Source organism: Emys orbicularis, chromosome 2 (genome assembly GCF_028017835.1).
Source record: "Emys orbicularis isolate rEmyOrb1 chromosome 2, rEmyOrb1.hap1, whole genome shotgun sequence".
Classification (NCBI taxonomy): Eukaryota; Metazoa; Chordata; order Testudines; family Emydidae; genus Emys; species Emys orbicularis.
Window position 1 is genome coordinate 263,877,882 of NC_088684.1, and position 24,829 is coordinate 263,902,710.

The 24,829-nt window shown below is 41.2% G+C and overlaps 1 protein-coding gene across 2 annotated transcripts in view; it reads right to left on the reverse strand.

Moving 5' to 3' along the window:
• Positions 1–3,753: 3,753 nt before the first annotated feature.
• The window catches only part of PRTFDC1 (phosphoribosyl transferase domain containing 1), a 63,679-nt gene continuing 42,603 nt past the window's right edge, over positions 3,754–24,829 (reverse strand). Inside the window, exons 4-10 of one of the 2 annotated variants that reach the window (XM_065399421.1) lie at positions 14,070–14,132; positions 11,064–11,081; positions 7,402–7,484; positions 6,914–6,960; positions 4,543–4,574; positions 4,316–4,459; positions 3,754–3,801 (exon numbers count right to left, since the gene is read on the reverse strand). In XM_065399421.1, coding sequence (XP_065255493.1) covers positions 3,754–3,801; positions 4,316–4,459; positions 4,543–4,574; positions 6,914–6,960; positions 7,402–7,484; positions 11,064–11,081; positions 14,070–14,132 — 435 coding nt within the window. Of the gene's footprint in view, positions 3,802–4,315; positions 4,460–4,497; positions 4,575–6,913; positions 6,961–7,401; positions 7,485–11,063; positions 11,082–14,069; positions 14,133–24,829 lie in introns of both variants that reach the window. The other variant, XM_065399422.1, reaches the window with a different exon arrangement.

Consider the following 24,829-nt stretch of genomic DNA (forward strand, 5'->3'; position numbering starts at 1 on the left):
ATTCTCTCCTTATTTTTAACTAAAACTGAATTAAGTCCTCTAGGTATCTGGAGTCAATTACAGTCTTCGTGCCTGCCAAATTTGATTACAATAGTTTTTCACTCCCATAGTATCTTATCTGGAGAAAATGAAAATGCAAACAGATGCAGAGTAAGTGACTTGGCTTCACTTTATCCTTCTTAGTCAAAAGAAATGATAGCAAAAATTACAAGTGCAATATCTTGAGTTCAATTAATGTAATTCCAGTTGTAGAACGATGGCCAGTATCATGAATAAATCCCCAGTTAAGCCTTACATTGTGCATAAACAACACAAACTTGGCTCTGAGAGAGATCAGAAACTACCTGGCAAATGTCTGAATTTTCAAATTACTTTAGAAATTTAATGTTAAAATTCTCCTTGAATGGAAATACAAAAATAGGTTCAATAATCTTGATAAAGCTACTAGCAAGCACTGGAAAAAAATAGACATTTTATACTCACTTTGCACAATTGTGAATCAGAAAGGAATGCAGCAGTAAATTGTGTAGAAACAAAAATTACTTTAGATACAGACACATTTTGCATTATTAAATATCCTCCCTTAAGCAGAAATTGCTAAATATTTGGAATATTTTTGCATTTTATACTGTGAAATCACAAATTAAAAAATATAGTTCTAAAGCTAGTCACAGGATGTGGGTTTTTCCTGCTGTTGCTTTATCATCAGAAAATTACTTTCAGATTTTCTGGGACTGGACCAATTCTTGAGCATGAATGAACTGAATGAAGTCTAAAAACTGACCATTGATAAAGTTTATGTAACATAAAACATACCTGCATATGTTAATCTTTTTTTGGGGAGCAGCAGGGGAAAGGGTGCCAATGTTGGCGTGTACAAGAAGAAAAATTCAGACAAAAATGGATGTCTGCCAAATACTGAAACATATTGTCCAGAAAAATAACCGATTGTAAAGAACATCCTCTCTTCTTATATAACCTACCAGATGTTGTTGAACTGATTAAAAAAAAACAAACAAAAAAAAAACAAGCTTATGAGTCATGGGGTGCAACCTCAGTTGAAAAAATGTTTATTGGCTCTTTAATTAAAGCACATTGTGAGACATGGAATAAACATTATTATTAAACTAAGAGATATCTATAGAAATATAAGAATGATTTTTTAAAAGTTTGTGCACATTTAACGCAATCCTTCTGTGCAGAAACTGAAATCAGCATTCATCAAAGAAATATACTTTACTGAACAGTTCAGTCAGTGGTGTACGTCCACTGGCAGTATTGTGGAATCAGATTATTAAAGAAAGTAATTGGAAATGAATTCTTCATATGAAATTGTTTTATGCAGACAGAAAGAACAATGCATTGGTTAGGTGTGGAGAGGCAAGTGAGATGTCTGGACATGTTCATTGGAATAAAATTAAAGTATGAAACTAGGAGGGACAATATCTTTTAGCCCACAGTGATTACATGTTCTATTGAAATTTACCTAGTGATTTATAACCCTTTTAAATGCAACAATTGTGCAGGATTTCCATAATGGGAAGATATAAAATATAGTTAATATAAACACACAAACTCTGACCAGCAAGTACAGTCTGTGATTTTCCTAGCTCTGAAAAACAATGCTTAGACAGAATATAGTCTTGTTAAAGTAAAAAGCACACTTCTTTTCTGTTAACTTTGTTTGCATTCTTTTCAAATTCATTGTTAGAACAATAACTGAGCAAGAAATAAGAGCAAAAAAAGCGAACTGCACTTGTTCATTACATACTCTGCAAGTTTTCCAGAATATATTCTCCACAAAACCAAAGTACATCTCTCAAATTCTAATGAATCAATCTCTTCTGTTACAGTGACAATTCCTACGTTACTAAATTTGATCTTGCAATTAATGACTTTTTATACAAAAACAATTTCCAACAATCTGGATTATTTCCATCTTAAATACTTGCCTTTAGTATTTATCAAATCGTGTTTTAGTGTGTTTTTAATTAAGATAACACATTTTACATAATATGGTAACTCTAGAACTGAGCCTAACCATGCTTAGCTATCAAATATCCCAATACTAGTAAATGTATAGAATAAAATAAGATGCAACTCCCTTTACCACTTTCCCCCTTGGAAGGGGTGTAGTTTCTTTTCTTTTGCAAACTGAACAAGGATATTAAATGCAGGAAAACCTTTTTCAACAAGAATCCATATGAACATAAACAAATTGTTGAGGCAGGGAGGGGGATGTGCCAAAGCATTTTCTTTCCACCCCCCCAGTAATTCCTATGATTATACTATTTCATATCATTAACATACTGGATTTTATCCAGATAACCTGTGGCATAAACTTTTCTTATGTACATAGGGTATGTTTAGATTACTAGTCCAAATACAAATTTTTAAAGGGCTGTTAACGGGTGTGCAAAAATACTGAAGCAGGAAAAAATCATAAACAACTGTGTAATGTAATAAGTGTTCTTACTGTTTCTTTATTAGTTTAAAGAAAACCAGAGCCTAATAACAATATACCTCATACAGTTCAGAACAAAGCTGTTGTTGTTACAGTTATTTACTTGGCATTTGCTTCCTTCAGGAAGTTTTCGAGAACAGTTGTATGCAGCACATAATTACATTTTTCAAAGTAATACAACAGGTAAATTAACAAACTTATTTCAAAAATGCTGTTTAAGGAAAACAGAAAGTCTCTAGAGTCTTCAATATTTATGATGCTGACTTGTTTTTTATGATATTGAGTTTTTGTTATAAATGTTTACTGTTTTTATAGTAGGACTCTTCTAAACAGTCATTTCTGCATTCCTATATAGGACAATTTACTATAGAAATGTCTTAACTTTGTTAAAAATGTTATGAAAACCAAAGTTATATTGGAATAACTGCCATGCAAACATTAAACTTTTCTACTTTATTATTTTTAATTATGGAAATATGCCCTTGAAAACATTTTGTTCATTCTGTGACTTATGTCCCATACAAATAAAAAGACGCAGTTTAGAAACTGAAGCCTCACCACCATTGTTTTCTTTCAATTAAAATTCAGTATATTAAACACATTTGAATACATCCATACATATATGACACACCATTATCATCTCATCTTGAAAGTTCAAATCAAGAGTGTCCTGTAAAAGTTTATTTCAGAACATCATTAAGATTCATTGTATACTGTAGTTCAAAATATTCTAATGGAGCAGATAATTGTGGTCAGAAATACACAAACACACACATTCATTTGAAACCTAACAGTGTATGTATTAACACTGAACATTAGTGTTGGATTTGATTTGAACTAAAGTGATGCTGAATTTTCTGGTTAATACATTTTTGCAGTATTACAAAATCAAATTTAAAACACAATGTAAAGTTATGGCTGAGCAACTGTATATGACATTCCAGGGTATACAAACTGTAAAAATAACAAGTGACTTAGAGTGACTCACTAAATGTAGAAAAGATGTATTCACAAGTCTGTAGGTAGATAAGTTATTAGTCACAAGACACAGTATGTTGTAATTTTAATATTTAAAACCTGCAATACATTAAAAGCCCAATGCTTCATATTTAGAGAGGAGCACTCAATTTTGAATACCAAAGTCACTATCCTTAGAGGAAACCACTTTTTATACTGAGATGAAAGAAACATAAGTCTACTAAATTAGTTTTCAGGGAGATGTTTCAAGGATTGTAGTCAAATTTCCAGTTCACTGAATGTACAGATCTTCAGGCTTAGACCCTACTACTTCAGACTTTGTATTTTCCTTTGCCGTTGTCATTGATAACACATATGTGCTGAAACAACACAACACAGATTGCAATAGTATAATTAATTACATTATTGAATTGTCTTTAATTAGAAATATATTTGATCTTTGACCAGCTAAATGGTCTAGTGATTAGTACTCTGCACTTTAGAGACCTAGATTTGAGTCATGATCCCAATCTCTCAGGCTGTATTTACACTAAGAATTTTTGGACTGTAATTCCCAACTCGTGAACCTCCATCACTGGTAGTACCAGTAGAAGTGCTAGACAAGTCTCAGGCCTCTTTCATCACTGATTCACTGAGAACAGGGATAGAAGACACAGTAGTAGAACACCTAAGCTATCTGAGCCGTACCTATATTACAGCTTCCACTGGTTGAGCTGCACTTATTGGGAATTACAGATCTGAAAAATCCTAGTATAGACAAGACCTCACTCTTCAAACTCATAGAAGATGGTAGTGTGGCAGAAGTGACTCATTCAGCTCTTGGGAGGTGGGGGGAAGAGATTTCAAGAGAAGGGGTAGGAAGGAATTGCTCACAATGCTTAACAACGACTCCTCTAGGAATGGTGTCTGAGGTTCTGAAGGGAGTTCTATTTGGTCCTCTTCTGCTGGAAGGACCATGGCCATGACATAAAGCCTCAAGGGAGAGGAAAATGACAGACTCTTCAAGGCTCCAACAAACTGAAAAAAAAATCTTGTTTATAGCTGAAAACACTTACGTTTAGATCTCTGAAGTGCTCGTTGTAGTCTAAGGCATAACCTACCACAAACAAATTTGGAATTTCAAATCCATAATCTGTATGGGGAAAAATAAATAGTATCAATGTAAAAATAAGTAAATATCCATTACACAAACAATTAAGCTACTTAATGTGCTAGTTCTCTGAACAAGAAAATATATACATAGAGAGCCAAATTCTGGCTGTGTTATCTTTTGGCCCTTAGACAGGTACAAATCATTATCACTAATGTGAGATTTAATTCTGGTCAGTTGTGGCCCCATGCCACAGATTATTTGGGTCTGGAGCATGAATGATCTGTGCCGACAGGCGGGAGGAAGTGATACACAGGGGCAGTTGTCAAATCAGTGGCATAATACACTGCAATTTCGTACCCCTAGTATCTTGCCCTAAGTCGGATATCCCTCTGTGGTTCCAGTTGTGGAAGGAGCCAGAATCAAGGCAGAAAAGTTCAGTCCAAGTTGGGTTGCAGCTTCTTAAGCATGCATGTATGTGTAAAGCCAATCTATACTTCATTACAGAGGAAACAAAGAAAGATTCTTTTTAGTGACTAATCCATAGGTAATAATTTATAGCCCTATATATGAGTCTATGCATTCTCTTTTGGGAACAGCAAATATTATATTACAATAGCACCAAAAATGTGCCAGGTGCTGTACAAACTAAGACCCCAGTCCTGCAACGAGTAAAGCACATGCCTACATTTAAATATGTGAACAGACACATTAAGTGAACGAGACTATTCACATGCTTAAAGCTAAGCGCAAGTGTAATTCTTTGTAAGTGTGGCATTTAGTACAGGATCAGCCCCACACAGGAAGATATAGACCCTTCTCCAAATTGCTCACAATCTAAAAAATAAATCCAGAATCTTTAAGACACACAAATAGGTGGGCATACAAACGTTACATATACACAAACTAGAGGGCCTGCACCTGTTAATGTCTATGAATAAACTACCTCTGGAAGAGCAAATATAGCTAACTGGAAGAGCTGATACAAGCACTAGGGATGATGTAAGGAGACAGTGACCCCAAATGTTTTGTACTCTTGGGGTTTGTACTAATCATATCTGCTTCTTGTTACTTTTTACTTGAAATCTGTCATATGTACATACCTTTTTAAACAATATGTTAAAATACGTGTTTAAGTTTTTCCTTAGGGAAGTGTCTTATTGAAGATTATATTTTACTTACATATTTAACCATAGTGAGTCCCATGAAACATATACTTAATATCATGGCCCAAATTCCATACATCAAGAGTCAAGAAACCAAAATGATGTATAGAAAGTGCCTCAGGGTGGAATGACTTGGTCACAGGCCAGGATACTATGCTAGAAACACAGGTCACAGCAGACATGCATTCTCCCTAGTGCAGAGTCCATGCCAGACCTCCAAGCACCTTTCACCCCACAATAGCCTCCCTCTCTCCTAAATTTCAAACAAATACCCTCCCCTGGACAGCATCACCCTCCCTCAAGACACTCACCTACCCTCTTTCCAAGATCTCCTCATTTCACCATCTACCCAGTGCAGGCAGACGCCCTGTCTTCTCTTCCTGAATAAACAGACACCCACTCCCCTCCTCAGTAGCAAGTGCTAGTGGGTCTTCTCCATGCAGATCCAGCTCTCTCAAATTTTAGCTCAACATGCCTATCATTGTGTCATTTACTCTAACGAGCCTATCATGGCGGTAGCTTGGTTCCTCCTCTATCATCTTTCCCCTGATTGACCTTATTATTCATAGTGTGATATAAGCATTTCAAAGAAGTGCATGCTGACTGACAGCAGAGCAGCAAAGGGCGGACAAATTATCAGAAAAAGAAGCCCAATCTACCCTGTGCTTTTTTGGTAGGTTACTTATAATTATCACTGTCTATCAAATAAACAAACTAACCTTTAAATAAGGATACTTGTTTTAACAAAACAAAATTGTTTTCTTATTGTCATCAAACTCAATAGCTCGCAAATAACAATGGTACAAAGACATAACTTTCAGCTTAGAAGGAAACTGGTGGCTCTTTTAAGGGCATAATGAGGGGTGGGAAGAAAAGGACTTGCTAATCCATACACTGTTACCAAAGATAGAAGGGAAAGCACTTGCTTGGCATAGGTAAATTAATGATTTTCTTGTAAAATTTTCAGCAGGGAACACCAGACTGAAAAAAACTGTTTAGGGTGTTAGTAGCCAGGGTATACTAATGAGGTCAGACCTTCCAAACTGCAGCACTCTGTATCATGACTATACAGTCCCTAGTCTCACTGGCCATGAGATTACTTACTGCAGAAGCTGAAACCCTGCACAGTGGTGGTATAATAGTATCCAATTCTACTGTTAGAATTATGTTAGCTTATTGGATCATGATGTAAAGAAAATTCTCACAAGCACTTACAGTCAGGTCTGTACCCATCAGGTTGGGATGTTCTTTTCACCAACAAACTATCATAAAAAAAAAAAGATTTTTTTATATAAAAAGTTGGATTTGTCCGGAGAACTTATATTTAAAAATATATTCATTTTCTCCAAATATCTCAGAACTGTAAGGATTCCCACTCCATTTCTGCCTCGCCTCTCTAGAATATCAATGTCCTCCTAGCAGAGAAGAGATGGGCATGCTTCCCTACAAAGTCCATCAGTGCCACTCTTGAAATGGCTAATGGGGTCACTGCAGAACAGTACAAAAGCATTTCTTCTCCTCTTCTCCACCCACACCTTAGTGACTCAGACAGCTGTCTCTGTAGTACTCCCAGAAAGATAGTGTAGTGCAACAAGACTAAATCAGACTTGATCCTCCACAGGAAATCATGTTGTGCCACCATCAGAGTAACCATTTATTTTCTTTTAATAGTTAAACATGACTTTTGTGAATATTTTACTCACCTTGCTACCTTAATCATCTTTGGCTTGTATTTTTCTATCTTAGTAAGCAGAGCCTTCATAGTCCTTCCAGTTCCAATAATATCCTTTGCAAAACATGAAAAATATAATAAGGAAAAAATAATCATGGAACAGGAAACTTGAGTAAAATTAGAACGGTTTCATATTTTTATTTCTGGGGAAATGATGGTTTTGTTTTCTTCCCCTAATGTACCGAGAGTAATATCCGGAAAAGGTTGGGGAAGCGGTTCAATTCTTTGAACCAGGCACTTTCCCCACAGGGATACAATTTAAGAGAAATACAAACAGATTGGAGGATTGCCTGCTTTCTACTGTAAAGGGCTAAATGCTGCCCTTGGATGCACTAGTGGGAATTCTGCTGACTTCAGTGGGCACTGCACATACATAACCATCAGATTTCTTATATCAAGCCCATGATCATAGTATCTCAGCACTTGGGCATCCAAGGACAGAATTTAGCCCTAAGAAGCATTTTGTCATGTAATCATAGAAATGTAGGGTTGGAAGGGACCTCAAGAGGTCATCTAGTCCAGCTCCTTGCTCTAAGGCAGGACCAAAAATACCTAGACCTAGATCTTCTCTGAAGGTGTTGGTATAATCTGTTCTTAAAAACTTCCAAAGATGGAGATTCCACAATCTCCCTTGGAAGCCTATTCCAGAGTTTAACTACCTTTATAGTTAGAAAGTTTTTCCTAATATCTAACCTAAAACTCCCTTGCTAGAGATGAAGACCTTTATGTCTTGCCCTACCTTCAGTGGATATGGATAACAATGAATCACCATCCTCTTTATAACAACCCTTAATATATTTGAAGACTATTATCAGGTTCCCTGTTAGTCTTTTTTTCGTAAGACTAAACATGCCTATTTTTTTTACCCTTCCTCATAGCTCAGCTTTTCTAAACCTTTTATCATTTTTTTTTTGCTCTCCTCTGTATTCTCTCCAATTTGTTCACATCTTTTTAAAACTGTGGTGCCCAGAATTGGACATAGTACTCCAGCTGAGGCATCACCAGTGCCAAGTACAGTGGGACAATTACCTTCCCTGTTTTACATATGACACTCCTGATAAGACATCCTAAAATAAGAACCTTTTTTCACAACTGCATCACATTGTTGCTTCATAGGCAATTTGTGATCAACTATAACACCCAGATCCTTTTCTGCATTGCTACCACATAGCCAGTTATTCCCCATTTCATATCTATTTATTTTAATTTTCATTCCTAAATTAAATACTTTGTACTTTATTGAATTTCATCATGTTGATTTCAGATCAATTCTCCAATTTGTCAAAGTTGTTTTGAATTCTAATCCCATCCCCCAAAGTGCTTGCAACTCCTCCCAGTTTGGTGTCATACACAAATTTTATATGCATACTCTCCACTCCATTATCCAAGTCATTAACATTAATATTCAATACTACCAGACCAAGGGTAGACTCCTGTCGGATCCCACTTAATATGTCCTCCCAGTTTGACAGCGAACCAGTGATCACTGCTCTCTGAGTATGGTTTTTCAACCAGTTATCTACTCTCCTTATAATAAATTCATCTAGACTGTATTTCGCTAGTTTGCTTATGAGACTGTCATGTGGGACTGAGGCAAAAGCTATTCCAAAATCATAATATATCATATCTACAGCTTCCCCCCTAACCAGCATGCCAGTAAACCAGTCATGACATACAGTGCAATGCATATAAATATTCATGGCAGTGTGCTCTGCCATCTGAATGGACACATATACTATTGTATCAGAGTTTCCCTAATCCATGAGTATATGGCTATGTAACTGAATATTGCTTGACGAGCAGATGGTGATAAATTTCAGTTGGCAAAATCTTATCACTACTCAGCTACCACATTTTAATATAATTTGCTGCAGATGTTTTTTTATCCTTTAGGAGATTGTGGGGCTAAACCAACCTGATTACAAAATGGGCCTCACCTGAGAGGAATCAGGTAATTCCTGTGTAAAAAGGAGCCATAGGCTAGGTCTACACTGGGGGGGGGGGGATCGATTTAAGATACGCAAATTCAGCTACGCAAATAGAGTAGCTGAATTCGACATATCCTATTCGACTTACCCCGCTGTGAGGACGGCGGCAAATCGACCGCCACGGCTCCCCTGTCGACGGCGCTTACTCCTCCTGACGAGGTGGGAGTACGCACGTCGATTCGGGGATCGATTTATCCGTCTAGATGAGACGCGATAAATCGATCCCCGAGCAATCGATTTCTACCCGCCGATCCGGGCGGGTAGTGTAGACTAGCCCATAGTTAAGTAGTGATAATGCCCAGATGGGGACAGAGCTGGAGGGAGGTTCCTATAAAGGCAGGAAGCTCAGAGCAGGAAGTGGCAATAAAAAGGGGAAGCTCAGGAAACTGCCACTGTAACTGTAGAGATAGCAGGGAACAAGAAGGGTCTGCAGGGTCCTGAGTCAGCAGAGGAAAGTGCTCCAGGCAGGCAGGCCTGAGAGAGATCCTGTCAAAACAGGGAAGAGAATTAGGAATAGTTAAGCATTTCTCATTTCTGGACTTTTAATTTTGGACAACTGAGACCCTGGATGGGGAGGACCAAAGACTGTGACCTGGCTGAAGGGCAGACTGGATGGGCTACTAAGAGAGAAACCACCACAGCACTGGAGTGACTGTTGGCAGGGGGTGTTAGCACAGTGAGATAGCCGCAATGCCATGCCTGGCCATGTGTGGTTCCCTAGTGTTGGGTGGACTGTTAAATCACTGTTGAAGAAACAAGTGCTACACAATACCAAGGGTCCTGCTTTATTATTCAAACAACCAATGGATCTCTTTACTTTTTGATTTTTCCTTCCACACTGACAAATTCAAAATCCTGCCCACTATTAACTTCCCCATGTCACCTTCCATGCTGCTTACCCTCACAACTCTTCCCCTCATGGGCAGATTTAGCTGGTATGCCAGTCACATACTGATGTGTTCACAGATATGGCCTATGTGGCTTTTCTCCCTTTAACGTGTATGTTACATTTAAAGATAAGTACAGATACAGACAGAGCTTTTGCAGTTCCTTCTAGTGATATCTACTTTCCACCACCTCTCCCTCTCAGTATCACTGCTTCAGGCTAGCCACTTTCCTTTGAAGTGCTGGCATGATGGAACACTCCAGAATGCACAGTGCTGATAATCAGGCATGGGCACTTCAAAGAAAGACAGTCTGAACCAGTCTGTGAATAAGACATACACAGCACTGAAGCTGTGAGGTATATCCAGGACTATATCATTTTACCAGTTCCATCCCAAAGCCATGCAATCAGGGAGCTTAGGACAGCCTCTACTCTCCCCCAAACTACTGAACAACTAGCAGAAGAAAGCAGCAATTTGTGACACCATCAATAAAAAAAGAGCAGGTGATGCAGCCAGGAAGATTGCTGGGCACACGAGACTGGATCCTGCACTAACCAATGAGAGCAGCACAAATATGGTGTCATTGGTAAGCCTATCAAAGGTGGTGGAGGGGTCAGCACCCAAATAAAATGCTTCCTTTCTTTATTGCCCTCCCATCTCATGAAGGGTGAACATTATCACTGACAGTATTTTAGAAGTTGACCACAGAATTATGACTTTATTATCTATGTATAATATTATATGACTAGCCACCTTACCTCCACAATTAACGCACTCTGAAACAAAACAAAAGAAACTCGGTTATACAGGAAGTAATGCAAACTGCATCATAATACATGCTAACTAAAATAAATAAGCATTTTTAAAAAAATAAACGTTAAAGCTAAATTAGGGCCCTTGTGCAGCTGTGCAACAGGTGGGGCACAAACAGCCTCCCTGTTATTTTATGGCCTGAATAAGAGACAGTCCCAATTGCAGGCACAGCATTCACAGGCTATTGCCCTCCCCAGCTGTGTGACAGGCAGCAGCACTTGTCTTCTATGTATGAAGGGGTATAGCAGCAGGTAGTGCAATCAGATGGGAGAGATTCAACTGGGAGTATTGTGCTCAAAAGCTGTAGTAGGCTGTTCAGAATATATCCAAAGATAAATATTCTGAACACTATGTACCACTGAGAAATTGGTCTTTGAAAGCTTCCAGTCTCCTAAACATAACACAAATTTGCTTTAATCTTCTTTAAAAAAAAAAAAAAAGGGCACATAACCTTTGTCCTCAGAAATGTCAAGCTTTATATAATCATGTCACCTGAGGTCATTCAGGTTTATAGTGTCTTGTAACTGAGATAACAGAAGTATGGATTACGAAAGGCTGCTCTAAGAAATATCAAAGATGCTATATTTTTATATCTAAATTGATACATCATCTATAGATAATACACATAAAAAACTATGTTAAAAGAACATTGTTAAGGTTGAAAAGTCAAGCACCCAATAGTTAGGAAATGCACAGCCAACCTTAATGCTAGCAACTTTAATTCTGCCCCCTTTCACATATACATTATTGTATGCTGGGGGTTGGCATGAGGCTGTTGGGCATGAAGGTCATCTTGCACTTACGCTAAATGAGGGAAAAATTAAATGCCCATTTCTTTAGTGATAGCTGAAACAATGGAAAACCATTGCCTAAGGACTAAATTGCATGCAAGCTTGGGTGGCTGGACCATGAAGGCTAAGGGGTTTCCTGGGAGTCTGATAACGTGTATGGGGGGGAATTGGTTTGATTGCATCGGTGTGTCTGCCAGCAGAAGCAGACAGAGAAGGCAGCAGAAAAGCTAAAGAGGCAAGAAAAGTACTTGATAATATTGCCCTGAGAGAGTGAAGAAGGAATTATTTTTTTGGCAGAGTGCTGGCTAGAAAGAGGCTTCTAACTGTAAGCAGAGAAACTCACTCCTATTGTTAGATTTCTTACTGCTTTCAGGGAAACAGGACTTAGTGTATATTCTCTGTAAATAAACAACAGTGTATCAAAAAATACATAATTTTATTATCAATTTCTACTCCTAATGGAAACAACCTGCAAGACCCTGAGTATTGGCTAAGCCAGTGGTTTTCAAACTGTGGGTCGCGACCCACTGCTGGGTCACAGAATGTAAGGCACTGCGTCACAGCGGCTCTGGTCAGCACCGCTGACCAGGCCATTAAAAGACCCATCGGTGGTGCTGTCGGCTAGTCCCTACCACGCTGCGCCCCGGAAGCGGCCAGCAGCAGGTCCGGCTCCTAGGTGGGGGGGCCACGGGGCCCCGCATGCTGCCCCGAGCACAGGTTCCGCACTCCCATTGGCCGGGAACCAATGGGGGGGGGAAGGGGAGAGTGGCTCTGGAAGGGAGTGTGTTCTAGGAGACACAGATTCTTCTGCCTCATCCTTGTCCCAGTCTTGTCTCTTCTCCATTCCTGGCTCCTTGTCCTAGTCCCATTCTCATTGCCTACCCAGTCCCAGTCTCCACTCCTCAGGCTTCTCATCCTGATTCCAATCTCCTGGCACAGCCAATCATTTTCTCCCACTTTGGGCTCACTGAGTTTTAATTTCACTTCCACACTCCACAAGTTTCTCTCAGCATGAACAATTTCAGCCTGAATGGTTAAAATTTGTACAAAGTTATAAGTAATTGAAAATGGGGTCTTAAAATGGGAAGGGTCAGGCAACCTATCAGCCTCACCTATAATGGGGCGGGGGAGAGACACACACACACAAAATCATCACTCAGTTAAACTGCATCTCTAATGCTGGATTAACTAGAAAGTGCTAAATGAAATAATGTTTGGTAAGAACATGACTAACACTTAGGGCTTGATTTGGAGAACAATTCCCACCCAGTTGGAATTGTGAGTGCAAACTGAGGCCATATCTGCTATTAAAATATCTTAGAATATAATACTTTGTCATTCAAGTTCTAGTTGCACCAAAATCTACTTAATATTAGTGTATTATTTTAACTGTGTTTTCTACTCTCTTTTCTCAATATGAGATAGTACAACAAAATAAATGATCGGATTAATGCCACATTTTAATCTGTTTTACAAAGGAAACTGATGTTATGCAATGCCAATTCATACAAGAATAACTGCCTTTTTATTGTAAATAACAAAATGGGTATTACATTGCGTTAATTCACAGTGAAGCTTACTTTTCTGCCTATTTTCCACATAGACCATCTGTGTAATGAAATCATTCTTCCTTCCTCTTTAAGTACTGCTTTGTATAGCTATGCCTGGATCAAAACAGTCTTTTCAATGAATCAAATCTCTATTTCTCTTTCATCATCAGTATGTTCAGCCATAGTGGAAAAGGAAACTCAGTCATACAGAATGCTCTTCAGATTGCCAAATACTGGAAATAAAATATCCTATCTGATTCAGTTAAGCAACTTATAAGTCCCACAATTAATTTTTTTACAATTCAACAAAATATTAGAATCTTCAAATATTCAGAAATATGGGCTAAATTCTGCCCCAGTTATACCCCTGCAATCCCATTACAAGTAATGGAGTTACAGAGATATAACAGGTCAGAACTTCGTTCCTTGTTTACAAAAAGAAATAAAATAAAACCACATTCATTTAAATGAATTGGTTAAACTATAAAAGTGTTACATTTCCAAATGTACAGCTATTACAGATTGTGTTCTTCCATATAGAATCAGACCTCTTTTTCCAACAGCTTCTTAGTTGATGTACTACTTAATTTTCAATTTAAAATTAACAAACCTTTCCAGTCAGCTTTGAAAGATCTTCTCCTATTATCTGCATATCTTGTGTAGACTGATCATTCTGAAAGAAGAAAGATAATACTTTTAAATTGTATTTAATTATATAAGTGTTAGAACAGAAAAAAATAAATAGTTTTGGATTCTTTGGCTCCTCTAATTCCAATTACCAATATTTTTATGTCAAGTCTTAGCACTAGTATATGGCAGAATCATTCTATAAGCTTGTCTCTTTTGGCCTGATATTCTTCTCCTTAATAGAAGATTCCTTTCTCAATTTGTCTCTATCTGCATGTGACATTATTTATACTTCTGCTCTCACCAATATAAACCTGCACTAAGGGTATTTAATTTTTTTTTCAGAGAAGTGATGTTCCTCTGTTCGTTCTTTCTTATTCTGATAGGTGTGGAACAGTATCTTTGCCCTTAATGTGCCACACGCACCTCTTACAATAAGAAAGGGGAAATAAAAACAAGAGAAAATCATCACTTGATAAACACCTGTAGTGCATTTTCTTATTTGCAGAATCACTATGGATATAGATAGGATGCACCTACAGGTATTACTCATAATGAGTGGTAGGCTATTTAAGAACCAATGCACTTAATTTATTTTGAAAAATAAAAGGATGCGTTGATTTTACAGACATCCCTGTCTACATGTTTCTTAATCGCTATACATATAGAGAAATGCAATTTAATCTTTTTTAACGGATTCAAATGAAATGTGTCAGGTCAACTCAATAAAATGAATATTCTGATGCGGGTCAAACTGACCTGAAACAAAACATTTCATTTTGATTATCCCACGGTAAATTTTGATTTTTGCGGAAACTGCATTTTTAATCAGAAAATCATTCAGATGGAAATTGTTCGAGCAGGTCTAATCAAAACCCACTAATATCAGTAGAATAGGACTGGGCCACACGATCAGGACAGAAAATTAATTTTTGATGGAAGTGCACAGATGTCTTAAATGAGTAACACAGATTAAAGTTAAAAAAAAAAAAAAAAACCACCCCAAAACAAAAAATAGGCCTGCTGAGGAAGTACACTCTTCCCAATTAAAGAAAGAGAATAGGTAAGAAATAAAAATAATTGATAGTTTTTGCCAAGTCAGTACAGGCACTAAGCAAATACTTCATAATTTTAGGGAGAGCGTTACTCTAATTTTAAGAAACAGCTGCAGAACCAGTATTTTCTTAACATGACACTAATTTATTAGTAAGATCAGAAAACTGTACAGCTATGAAAAAATTACAAAATGTGCAACTTTTGAACATTTTTCTTATATTTTATCAACTTTTAAAAAAAAGAAATTTTTTTGAAAGGAAATAATAGTTTTCACAATTGTTAAAATGAAATGACCATGATTTATTTTAAAAATCAGTGCTTCCAGTTCGGTTTCTAAGTCCATAATTAAACACCTGTATAGGTGTCCTGTTTTTCAAAAGTACTGGGTTCAAAGATTGCAGGATACTCATCTGATATCCTCAGCTGGAGTTTACTAGAAAGACTTTATGTCATAAATTAGTGGAACACAGCCCTTATCTGCATTTCTTCACCATCAACAATATGGATATATTCCACTTGACCTTATATCCATTATATGCCTTGTGTGAGAGTCTGTGGTGCACCACCTCAAAGAGAGGTATTTCTTGCAGTGCAGGTGAAGAGGAGCTATGTTAGCTTCAACCCACTTTTGCACCCTCTGATCTTAGGCTGGCATAATTCAGACTGTCTAGGTGCCTATCTAAATTACAGCAGCCTTCCTGGACTACCCTAAGGGTCACAATGTTTTCTGAACACTCCACAGTGATACATGCTGCAGTCCCATCCACAACACAGCCTTCTCACCCCGAGCCTCACCCCTACCTCAGGACATGCAAAAGGGGGCCCTCAGAAAACAGTCTTACAGCTGTCTTTGCAGTTCCTTAGCTGGGAAAATTATCCCCAGCTGGATTGGGGGCTTTTAGATCCCCTTTATGCTGCTCCAGCCCCCTTACCCAGAGAAACAGGGTCACAGTGGGGAAAGGATTGCACCCCTTATATTTTTAAATATAAAAATTCAGTGCTTTTTTCTTAAAGAACAATGTAAAAGTAAAAAAAAAAATGCTTCCTAAGGAATTTTTTTTAATACTAAACACAAAATGGAAAAGATATAGAATGTATTTTTCTATAAGTTCTTTATATGAAAAAAACATCAAAAACATATAATAAACTATTTGGCATACAGCAAAATAGATTAGCCCTTAAAAATCCAGTGAACAGGTTGAAACAGCTATATAAGGCAAAGACACTGAAAATATCTGAAGTGAACTAGAATTGTAAGTGGAAATTTAATCACTCTTCTGGTTGAAAAAGCTAAGAAAGCCTTGAGATACACTATACAACTTTTCTTGGAAAATTTAATAACAAACAAACTGCTCATCAGAAAATTAAAGGAAAACAATGAAGCTATTTTGGAGTCCTATCTGCACACTACTAAGGATTTGATTACTGAAAAAAGACGGTTACCTTTCGTAACTGTTGTTCTTTGAGATGTGTGGCTCATGTCCATTCCATTGTAGGTGTGTGCACTTGCCACATGCACTGGTGCTGGAAGTTTTTCCCTCAGTGATATCCGTTGGGGACCGGCTCTGGTGTTCTCCGGAGTGGTGCGCATATGCACCAGGATAAGGCATGCCACCGGCTCCCCCCTCCCTCAGTTCCTTCTTGCCGGTACTCTGACAGAGGGGAAGGAGGACAGGTCACAGAATGGACATGAGCAACACATCTTGAAGAACAACAGTTACAAAAGGTAACCCTCTTTTCTTCTTTGAATGCTTGCTCATGTCCATTCCATTGTAGATAACTCCCAAGCAGTACCACCAGAAGCGGGTAGGAGTTCATGGACGTGTTAATTGCAACACAGCTCTGCAGAAGCCAGCATCATCTCTGGCCTACTGAGTGATGGTGTAATGCATCGTGAACGTGTGTACTGAAGACCACATCGTGGCCCTGCAGATGTCCTGGAAAGGGACATGCGCCAGGAAGGCAACCGAACACGCCTGCGCCCTAGTCGAGTGAGCCTTCACTATCGGTGGAGGCACAGCCTGCGCCAACTCATAACAAGTATGGATGCAGGTGGTGATCCAATTCGAAATCCTCTGAGAGGACACCGGATAACCCTTTGTCCTGTCATCTATCGCGATAAAGAGCTGGGTCAATCTGCGGAAGGGCTTGGTGCGCTCCAAGTAGAAAGCCAGGGCGTGCCTGACATCTAGAGTGTGCAGCCATCTCTCCTCATTGGTGGTGTGAGGCTTTGGACAGAACACTGGGAGGAAGATATCCTGGTTGACATGGAAGTGCAACACCACCTTTGGCAGGAAGGCTGGATGGGGTTGTAGCTGGACCTTGTCCTTGTAGAATACCATGTATGGGGGCTCCGAAGTGAGGGCTTTAATCTCGGAGACACGTCTTGCTGAGGTAATAGCTACGAGGAATGCAACCTTTCACGACAAGTGGGAAAGGGAACAAGAAGCCATAGGCTCAAAGGGTGGACCTGTGAGCCTGGAGAGGACCAGATTGAGGTCCCATTGGGGAACTGGGTCCCAGATCAGAGGGAAGAGTCTTTTAAGGCCTTTCAGGAACCTGATCGACATCTCATGCAAGAATAACGATCTACCTGGATGCGAGGATGGAAGGCCGATATGGCTGCCAGGTGCACCTTGATCAAAGAGAAGGCAAGGCCCTGGTGCTTTAAGTGAAGCAGGTAATGCAAGATGGACTGCAGAGACGATTGGGTCGGGGGGATACTGCACTCCGATGCCCATGAGGAGAAATGCTTCTGCTTTGCCAGGTAAGTTGCTCTGGTGGAGGGCTTTCTGCTCTCCAAGAGAACCTGCTGTACCTGACTAGAGCAGGTTTGTTCCTCTTGATTCAGCCACGCAGGATACAAGCTGTGAGGTGGAGAGAGGTGAGGTTCAGGTGCAGGAGCCGACTGTGATCCTGACACAGTAGGTCTGGGTGGCTGGGAAATGGCCACAGGATTGTTACGGGCAGGTCCATGAGCATGCCGAACCAATGCTGGTGAGGCCATGCTGGGGCAATCATAATGACCCGTGCATTGTCCCTCTTGATTTTTGAGAGGACTTTGCTGATGAGCGGAATTGGCGGGAAGGCGTACATCAGGTCTCCTGACCAAGACAGGAGAAAGGCATCGAAAGTGAGCCTCTACCGAGGCCTTGGAGAGAGCAGAACTGATGACAGTTTTTGTTCTGTCTGGTGGCAAACAGGTCCACTCGGGGAGCTCCCCACTTCCGGAAGAGCATTCTGATGACCTCCGAATGAAGGGACTACTCGTGGTGAGAGAAGAAGGACCTACTGAGGCGATCTGCCAGCGTGTTCTGGACACCGGGGAGGTGCGAGGCTTCCAGGGTGATTGCATGCTGAATGCAGAAGTCCCACAGACAGAGGGCCTCCTGGCACAGAGTCGACGAACAAGCTCCCCCCGTCTGTTGACACAGAACATGGAGGCCGTGTTGTCCGTCAACACCTGCACTATCAGACCGGACAGTTGGGGAAGACAAGACGCCGCAAGCCAGATGGATGGCTCTGAGCTCCCTGATGTTTATATAAAGTGTGAGCTCCTCTCGAGACCATAACCCTTGAGTTCGCAGTGTACCGAGATGCGCTCCCCAACCAAGGTCAGCTGCATCTGAAATCAGGGAGACTGTGGGTTGCGGGCTCGCAAACGGCACACCTTCCAACACCAGAATCAGGTCAGACCACCACTACAGGGAGCTAAGTACTCACAACAGAATCATGATGACCTTGTCTAGGTGATTTCTGGCCAGGGAGTACACCGACTCCAGCCACATCTGGAGGGGGCGTAGTCTGAGTCTCGCATGTTGGATAACGTACTTGCATGCTCCCATGTGCCTCAATAATCTGAGAGACCTGGGCAGTGGTGAGCGGGTGGGCAGTGACGCTGGCAATCAGATCTGACATTTCTCTGAACCTGGCCTCTGGCAGGAATGCTCTGGCTCACGTAGAGTAGAGTACCGCTCCGATAAACTCTATCCGTTGGACCTGGATCAACATTGATTTTTGTTTGTTTATCAACAGGCCAAGAGCTTGACAAGTGACTCACAATGTCTCAACGCTGTGCTGGACCTGGACCCTGGAGCGGCCCTTGATGAGCCAGTCGTTGAGGTACGAGTAGATCTGGATACCCCAACATCTGGGGTAGGCCGCCACCACCGACATGCACCCTTGGCACTGTTGGTAGGCCAAAAGGGAGCACTGTGAATTGGTAGTGCATGGTCCCAACTACGAAACATAAGAACTGTCGGTGTCCATGAAATATTGATATGTGGAAGTAAGCATCTTTCAGGTCGATGGCCGTGTACCAGTCTCCCGGATCCAGGGAAGGACTGATGGAGGCCAGGGAGACTATGCAGAACTTCAACTTCTTGAGATACTTGTTGAGGCTCCGCAGATCGAGGATGGGGCAAAGACCCCCCTTGGCCTTTGGGATCAAAAAATAGCAGGAGTAAAACCCTTTCCCCCTCAAGTGCAGAAGGAATTCCTCCATGGCTCCCACACGCAGAAGGGCCCTGCACCTCCTGAGCGAGCAAATGCGTCCCCTGAAGAGGGACGGGGAGGGAAGGTGGGAGCAGGGGATAGAAATAAACTGGAGAATATATCCCCCTGCTGGAAGGTCGCCCTCGAGCGCGCCCTTAAAATGCCTGCTTATTACCTGATTGGTTGAAGGCAGAGCTCGAGTGAGTTGAGGGGGCCGGCTGATGACCCTGCCGGCACTTATAGTCCTGGCCCTTCTTGCAGAAGGGCTCTGATTGAGGCTGGATCCTGAACCTGTGGGACTGTTGTGGCTTAAACCGCTTCCTTGCAGGCCCTGGCATGTAAAGGCCCAGCAAGCGCAAGGTAGCCCTAGAGTTTTTCAGGCCATGTAATTTACTGTCTGTCTGTTCTGAAAACAGTGCCAGGCCATCGAATGGGAGGTCCTGGATGGATTGCTGAACCTCCACCGACAAGCCCGACGACTGCAACCAGGACAAACACCTCATAGAAATGGCTGAAACCATCGTCCAGGTCGCAGAACCTGCCACATCCGAGGCCGCTTGGAGGGCTGCCCTGGCCACAGCTCTGCCCTCATTGAGGATAGCCAGGAATTCCTTCCTGGGCCTCTGGCAGCGAGTCCACAAAGTTGGCCATGGACTGCCAGATATTAAAGTCATAAAGGCCAAGTAAGGCCTGATGATTGGCCACTCTCAGCTGGAGGCTGGACGTAGAATAAATCTTTCTACCAAAGAGCTCGAGCCTCTTTGTGTCCTTGTTCTTAGGCGTCGATACCGGTTGGCCCTGTCTATTGTGTTCACTGGCTGCGGACACAACCAGTAAGCTTGTGGCAGGGTGGGTATAAAGATACTCGAACCCCTTAGTGGGGATGTAGTATTTTCTTTCCGCCCGCTTAGAGATGGGAGGCAGAGAGGAGGGTGTCTGCCACAGGGCCTTAGTAATTTTCATCACTCCCTCGTGTAACGGCAATGCCATCTTGGAGGGGGCTGTTGCACTTAACACATCGAATGGGGAGTCCCTGGGGCCAAGGTCCCCTCTGGGTCACCAGAGGGGAATGCGGATGGCTCCAGTGGGCAGCCTTCACCTGCGGGCACGTTCTCCTTCTTGCTGTCCTAGCCGAAGGTGGGAGAGACTTGTCTGGGGCACCAGGACGGTACTGAGGCTGCCTGTCTACGCCAATCCTGTTGGCTCTCTCCGCAGACCTCCTTTGAGGACCTTTATCAGGGCGATGGCTCTAGGTGCCATGACTCTAGTGACTGGCGGCAGCGTTTGGCGGATTGGCGACAGTACCCCGGCAATCAATGCCTCATGCTTAGAGAGCAGTGTCGCTTCGTAGACCGGGAATGGGAATGGGAGCGAGAAGATCACTGTCTCGGAGACCAACAATGTGCCCGCGGTGATCTGTACCAGCGATCCGGAAACCGGTGATGGGGCTCCAGGTACTGGCATCTCGACCCTCCGGAACAGTGTTGTGGACTGGGAGAATGCCTCGGATGCTCCCGGCACTGGGACTCTGGGAACTGGTGCTGCGCCTCTGGAGGTCTGCGCCAGACCACCAGTGATTGACGCCTGGACTCCGAGGAACGCTGTCTAGAGTCCGGGGACAGATGCTGGGAACTCTGGCAAGTAAGCAGACCCACATCCGGGGGCTGGTAGCACTGTTCAGGTGAGCACTGGCGGAGCACCCCCTGTGGCTGGGAGCGGTGCCACACTGATGGAGACCGCCAGAAGGGTGCAAGGGCAGGTTTACCCCTCGAATAGGGCACCTCAGTGGCCAGCTTGGCGGCAGTGGAAGGGACAGTATGTCCTTAGTGGTCTGAAAGGCCTCTGGTGTGTATGGCACCACCAGGTGACAAGTGCCTCTGCCACTTCCCGGGGTGGCGACAGGGTCTTGAAGTGGGCTCGACAGCTCAGCGGGAGTTGGAGCCTGGCCACCGTTTGGAGGGGAAGAGCTGCCCTACGCGTGTCTTTGCTCTCCTCCGGTTCTCTCCTTCCCTTTATGGGACGTAGGAGAACGTCCCCTCCGGGCCTTTCTTTGCTTTTTAGCCAGTACCGGGGATGTGGATCGGTGCCGGTTGGAGATAGGTGCCGGTGGCACGCTCCACACTGAGGCCGCGGTGCTTGGAGCAGAGTCCAATCTTGTCAGCTCCGCAGGCGGTGCGAGGACCAATTCCACAAGGAGCCCTCAAGAGTCAAATGTCCCGCTCCATCTTGGTCCTCGGCCTGAAGCTCTTGCAAATGCGACACTTGTCGCTCACGTGGGTTTTCCCCTAAACACTTCACTGGGGATCACTGTCTGGCATAAGTTTTTTGCAACAGTCACAACGTTTGAAGCCTGGGGACTGGGGCATGCCCCGTCCCAAGACTAAATCCCGTATGGGACTAACTATTTCTAACTTAACACTTAAGGAACTACTAACTAACTATATACAACAAATTCACTACTAGGCACAGCAGAGATAGGAAAGCTTGCGAATGCAAGGAAATGTTCCAGCACCATCACTGGCAGTAAGAAGGAACTGAGGGCCGCGGGGGAGCCGGCGGCACCCCTTATATGAGTGCAGGCACCAGAGCTGGTCCCCTATGGATACCACTAAGGGAAAAACCTTCTAGCACCAGTGCATGTGGCGAGCACACACATGTACAATGGAATGGACATGAGCAAGCACTCAAAGAAGAACAAAAGCTATCTATGAAATTTGTGCAGGTTTTAATTTCACACCACAATCAATCCATATGAACAGAAAGAAGCAATCTGGATTAAATCTTTCAATACCCCTTTTATGATCCTTCCGGTATGGCATGCAAACCCCCAACAACCTCTTCAACGCTACATAACATAAAAAATTATTTCAAATAGCTTCCTGGGAAATTTTGAACCCTTGGAGATGGATGGAATATAAAACAAGCAATCTGGATAAGAAAGCTATATTGCTATGATTTGAAGCAGCAAAATGCTGCTTTCTGTTTCAGTACTTACAGGTCAGGTGTTTTGGCACCAAGTGCAAGAGAAGCACCTTTTGGAAAAACCTACATTACTGGAGGTCAAGTCAAGTATGGGAACCTAAGAAGTAAGAGAACCACTTCTAGCACATATTAGGCCTATCTCACCAGAATAACTATAATAAAATTTTACATTGTGTTTCCAAACTAGAGCGGGTGGGATTCTTCCAAATAAAACACAAATATACAACAGCTATTATGGGGAACAGAGCCTTTCTGGCTTCAGGGTTAAAGAAAAGGAAAAGGAGAAAAACATACCCAGGAGGAGGGAGATTAATGAAAGACTGGACTTTTAAACTTAAAAAAAAAACATCCCTTTCAGCAATTTCACAGCACTATTTCCTTTGCATATTGGTATTTTTGGCTTCAGCCGAAAGGAAGAAGCTAGAGCAGCATATTCATTGCTGGCAAACAGTTCGGTAAGTCTGAACACAAGAGCCATTCAGAGCACAGGGATTACAGTAGCCAATCAGAAAGAGAACTGCATCTTCAAAGACAAGCTATTGTGACACAACTGTACACAGTTATGTAAATCTGTGTTCTGATTAGCTGATAATTGATGTCAGAATACAAGAGTAAGTATTCAGTATGGCTATTGGGAACTACCATGCAGTAAGTAGGCAATTCAGACATCCAGAATCAATCTGGGTGCATGGAATTGCATAACCATGAAAAAACAACAGTCATGCATCAGTATCTATATATCATCCACTGGTTAGGAAAATTCCATTTCAGTACATAAATCTGATAATTTATTATACAAACCTTGAAGATAAAGATATTTCTCATACATGGCTAACTCATACTTTAATACAAATACTTGACAAATAGTGACGTTGCACAGCAGAATATAAACTTGTAATAATAATAATAATGCATACAGAAAGGCATGGAGTTATGGTTACCATAGGAATTTCACTTCTGAATTTTCTGACTTCTCTGGATTTAGAATCTCAAATTAACATTGCACTAAGTCTTAAACATCAAAAATTCAGAGAATCATAGATGTCAGAGATGAAAAAAACAATTAGATCATTCAACTGAAATTTAGTGCACAGGCTATATTTAGTTGCAAATCATCATGTTTGAATGGTTACCAACCAATGAGTCAAATTTTCTTTAGGAAAATAACTAAAAAGCACAAATGCAAAACACAATTAAAATTGATTATTTAAATCCTGGTTGCCTGTTTGTTGATTTAAGTCACAGTTAAAACTGGTGATTCAAATAGTTTTGATTTAAATCAATCCACCCTGCCCTCAAGCCCACACAATATCTGGACTTCTTTGAACTTCCTCCAGTCTATTAAACTTTTTCTGGCAAAGTAGTGCTTAAATCTGAATGCAGTATGCCAGGTGGAGTCAGACTAAAGCCACAAAGAATCTCTGCTATATGACATGATGCCTTTGTCTATGTATCATCAAAACTGCATTGATCTTTCTCTGCAGACCTATCACATTGCAAAGTCATGTCTAATTTGTGTCCACTCTTACACTTAGGCCTCTTTCAGCATGTTGCTTCCTAGATTGCTTTGCTTCATCCCATTGAATATCTATGTTTCAGATTTAATACATTTGGAGTAAAATACTTATTTTGTTCCAAGTGGAGTCTCATTTTGTTATTTCCAGCCCATGTTTCTAATCTCACTAGCTACCTTTCGATTAATTTCTATGTTCTAATTGAGATTTACAACTCCTCCCCAAAATAGGATCATCTGGGAATATCATGCATATGCTTTTTACTGTCTTGTCCAGAGCACTAATAAGAGGTTAAATAAGACATTTCCGATCCCTATGGTACTTCAGAGTACCTCCTCTAAACACAAAAACACTGCCATTTCTCATTACCCATTATTTATTGTCTTCTGGCCATCTTTCAAGCCACGCACACACACAAAAGTTCCTATCTAAATTTCATCACACCAAATAGCCTGTGTGACGTTATTGATATAATCTGGGACCATATGGATCATTGTTGCAACCATGGTCCTGTTGCAACCAAATCTTTTATAAAGGGGGTCAAATGAGGTGTCTAAGACAAGGTTATGGTTTGCTGATTATGATTATGCTGTCTATATTTGTGTATCAATTTTGTAGTTGAAGTTATGAATATTGGATCTATACTGTCTGTATTTCAAACTTATGCTATGCTTCTGGGAGACATCCCAGACAAGTT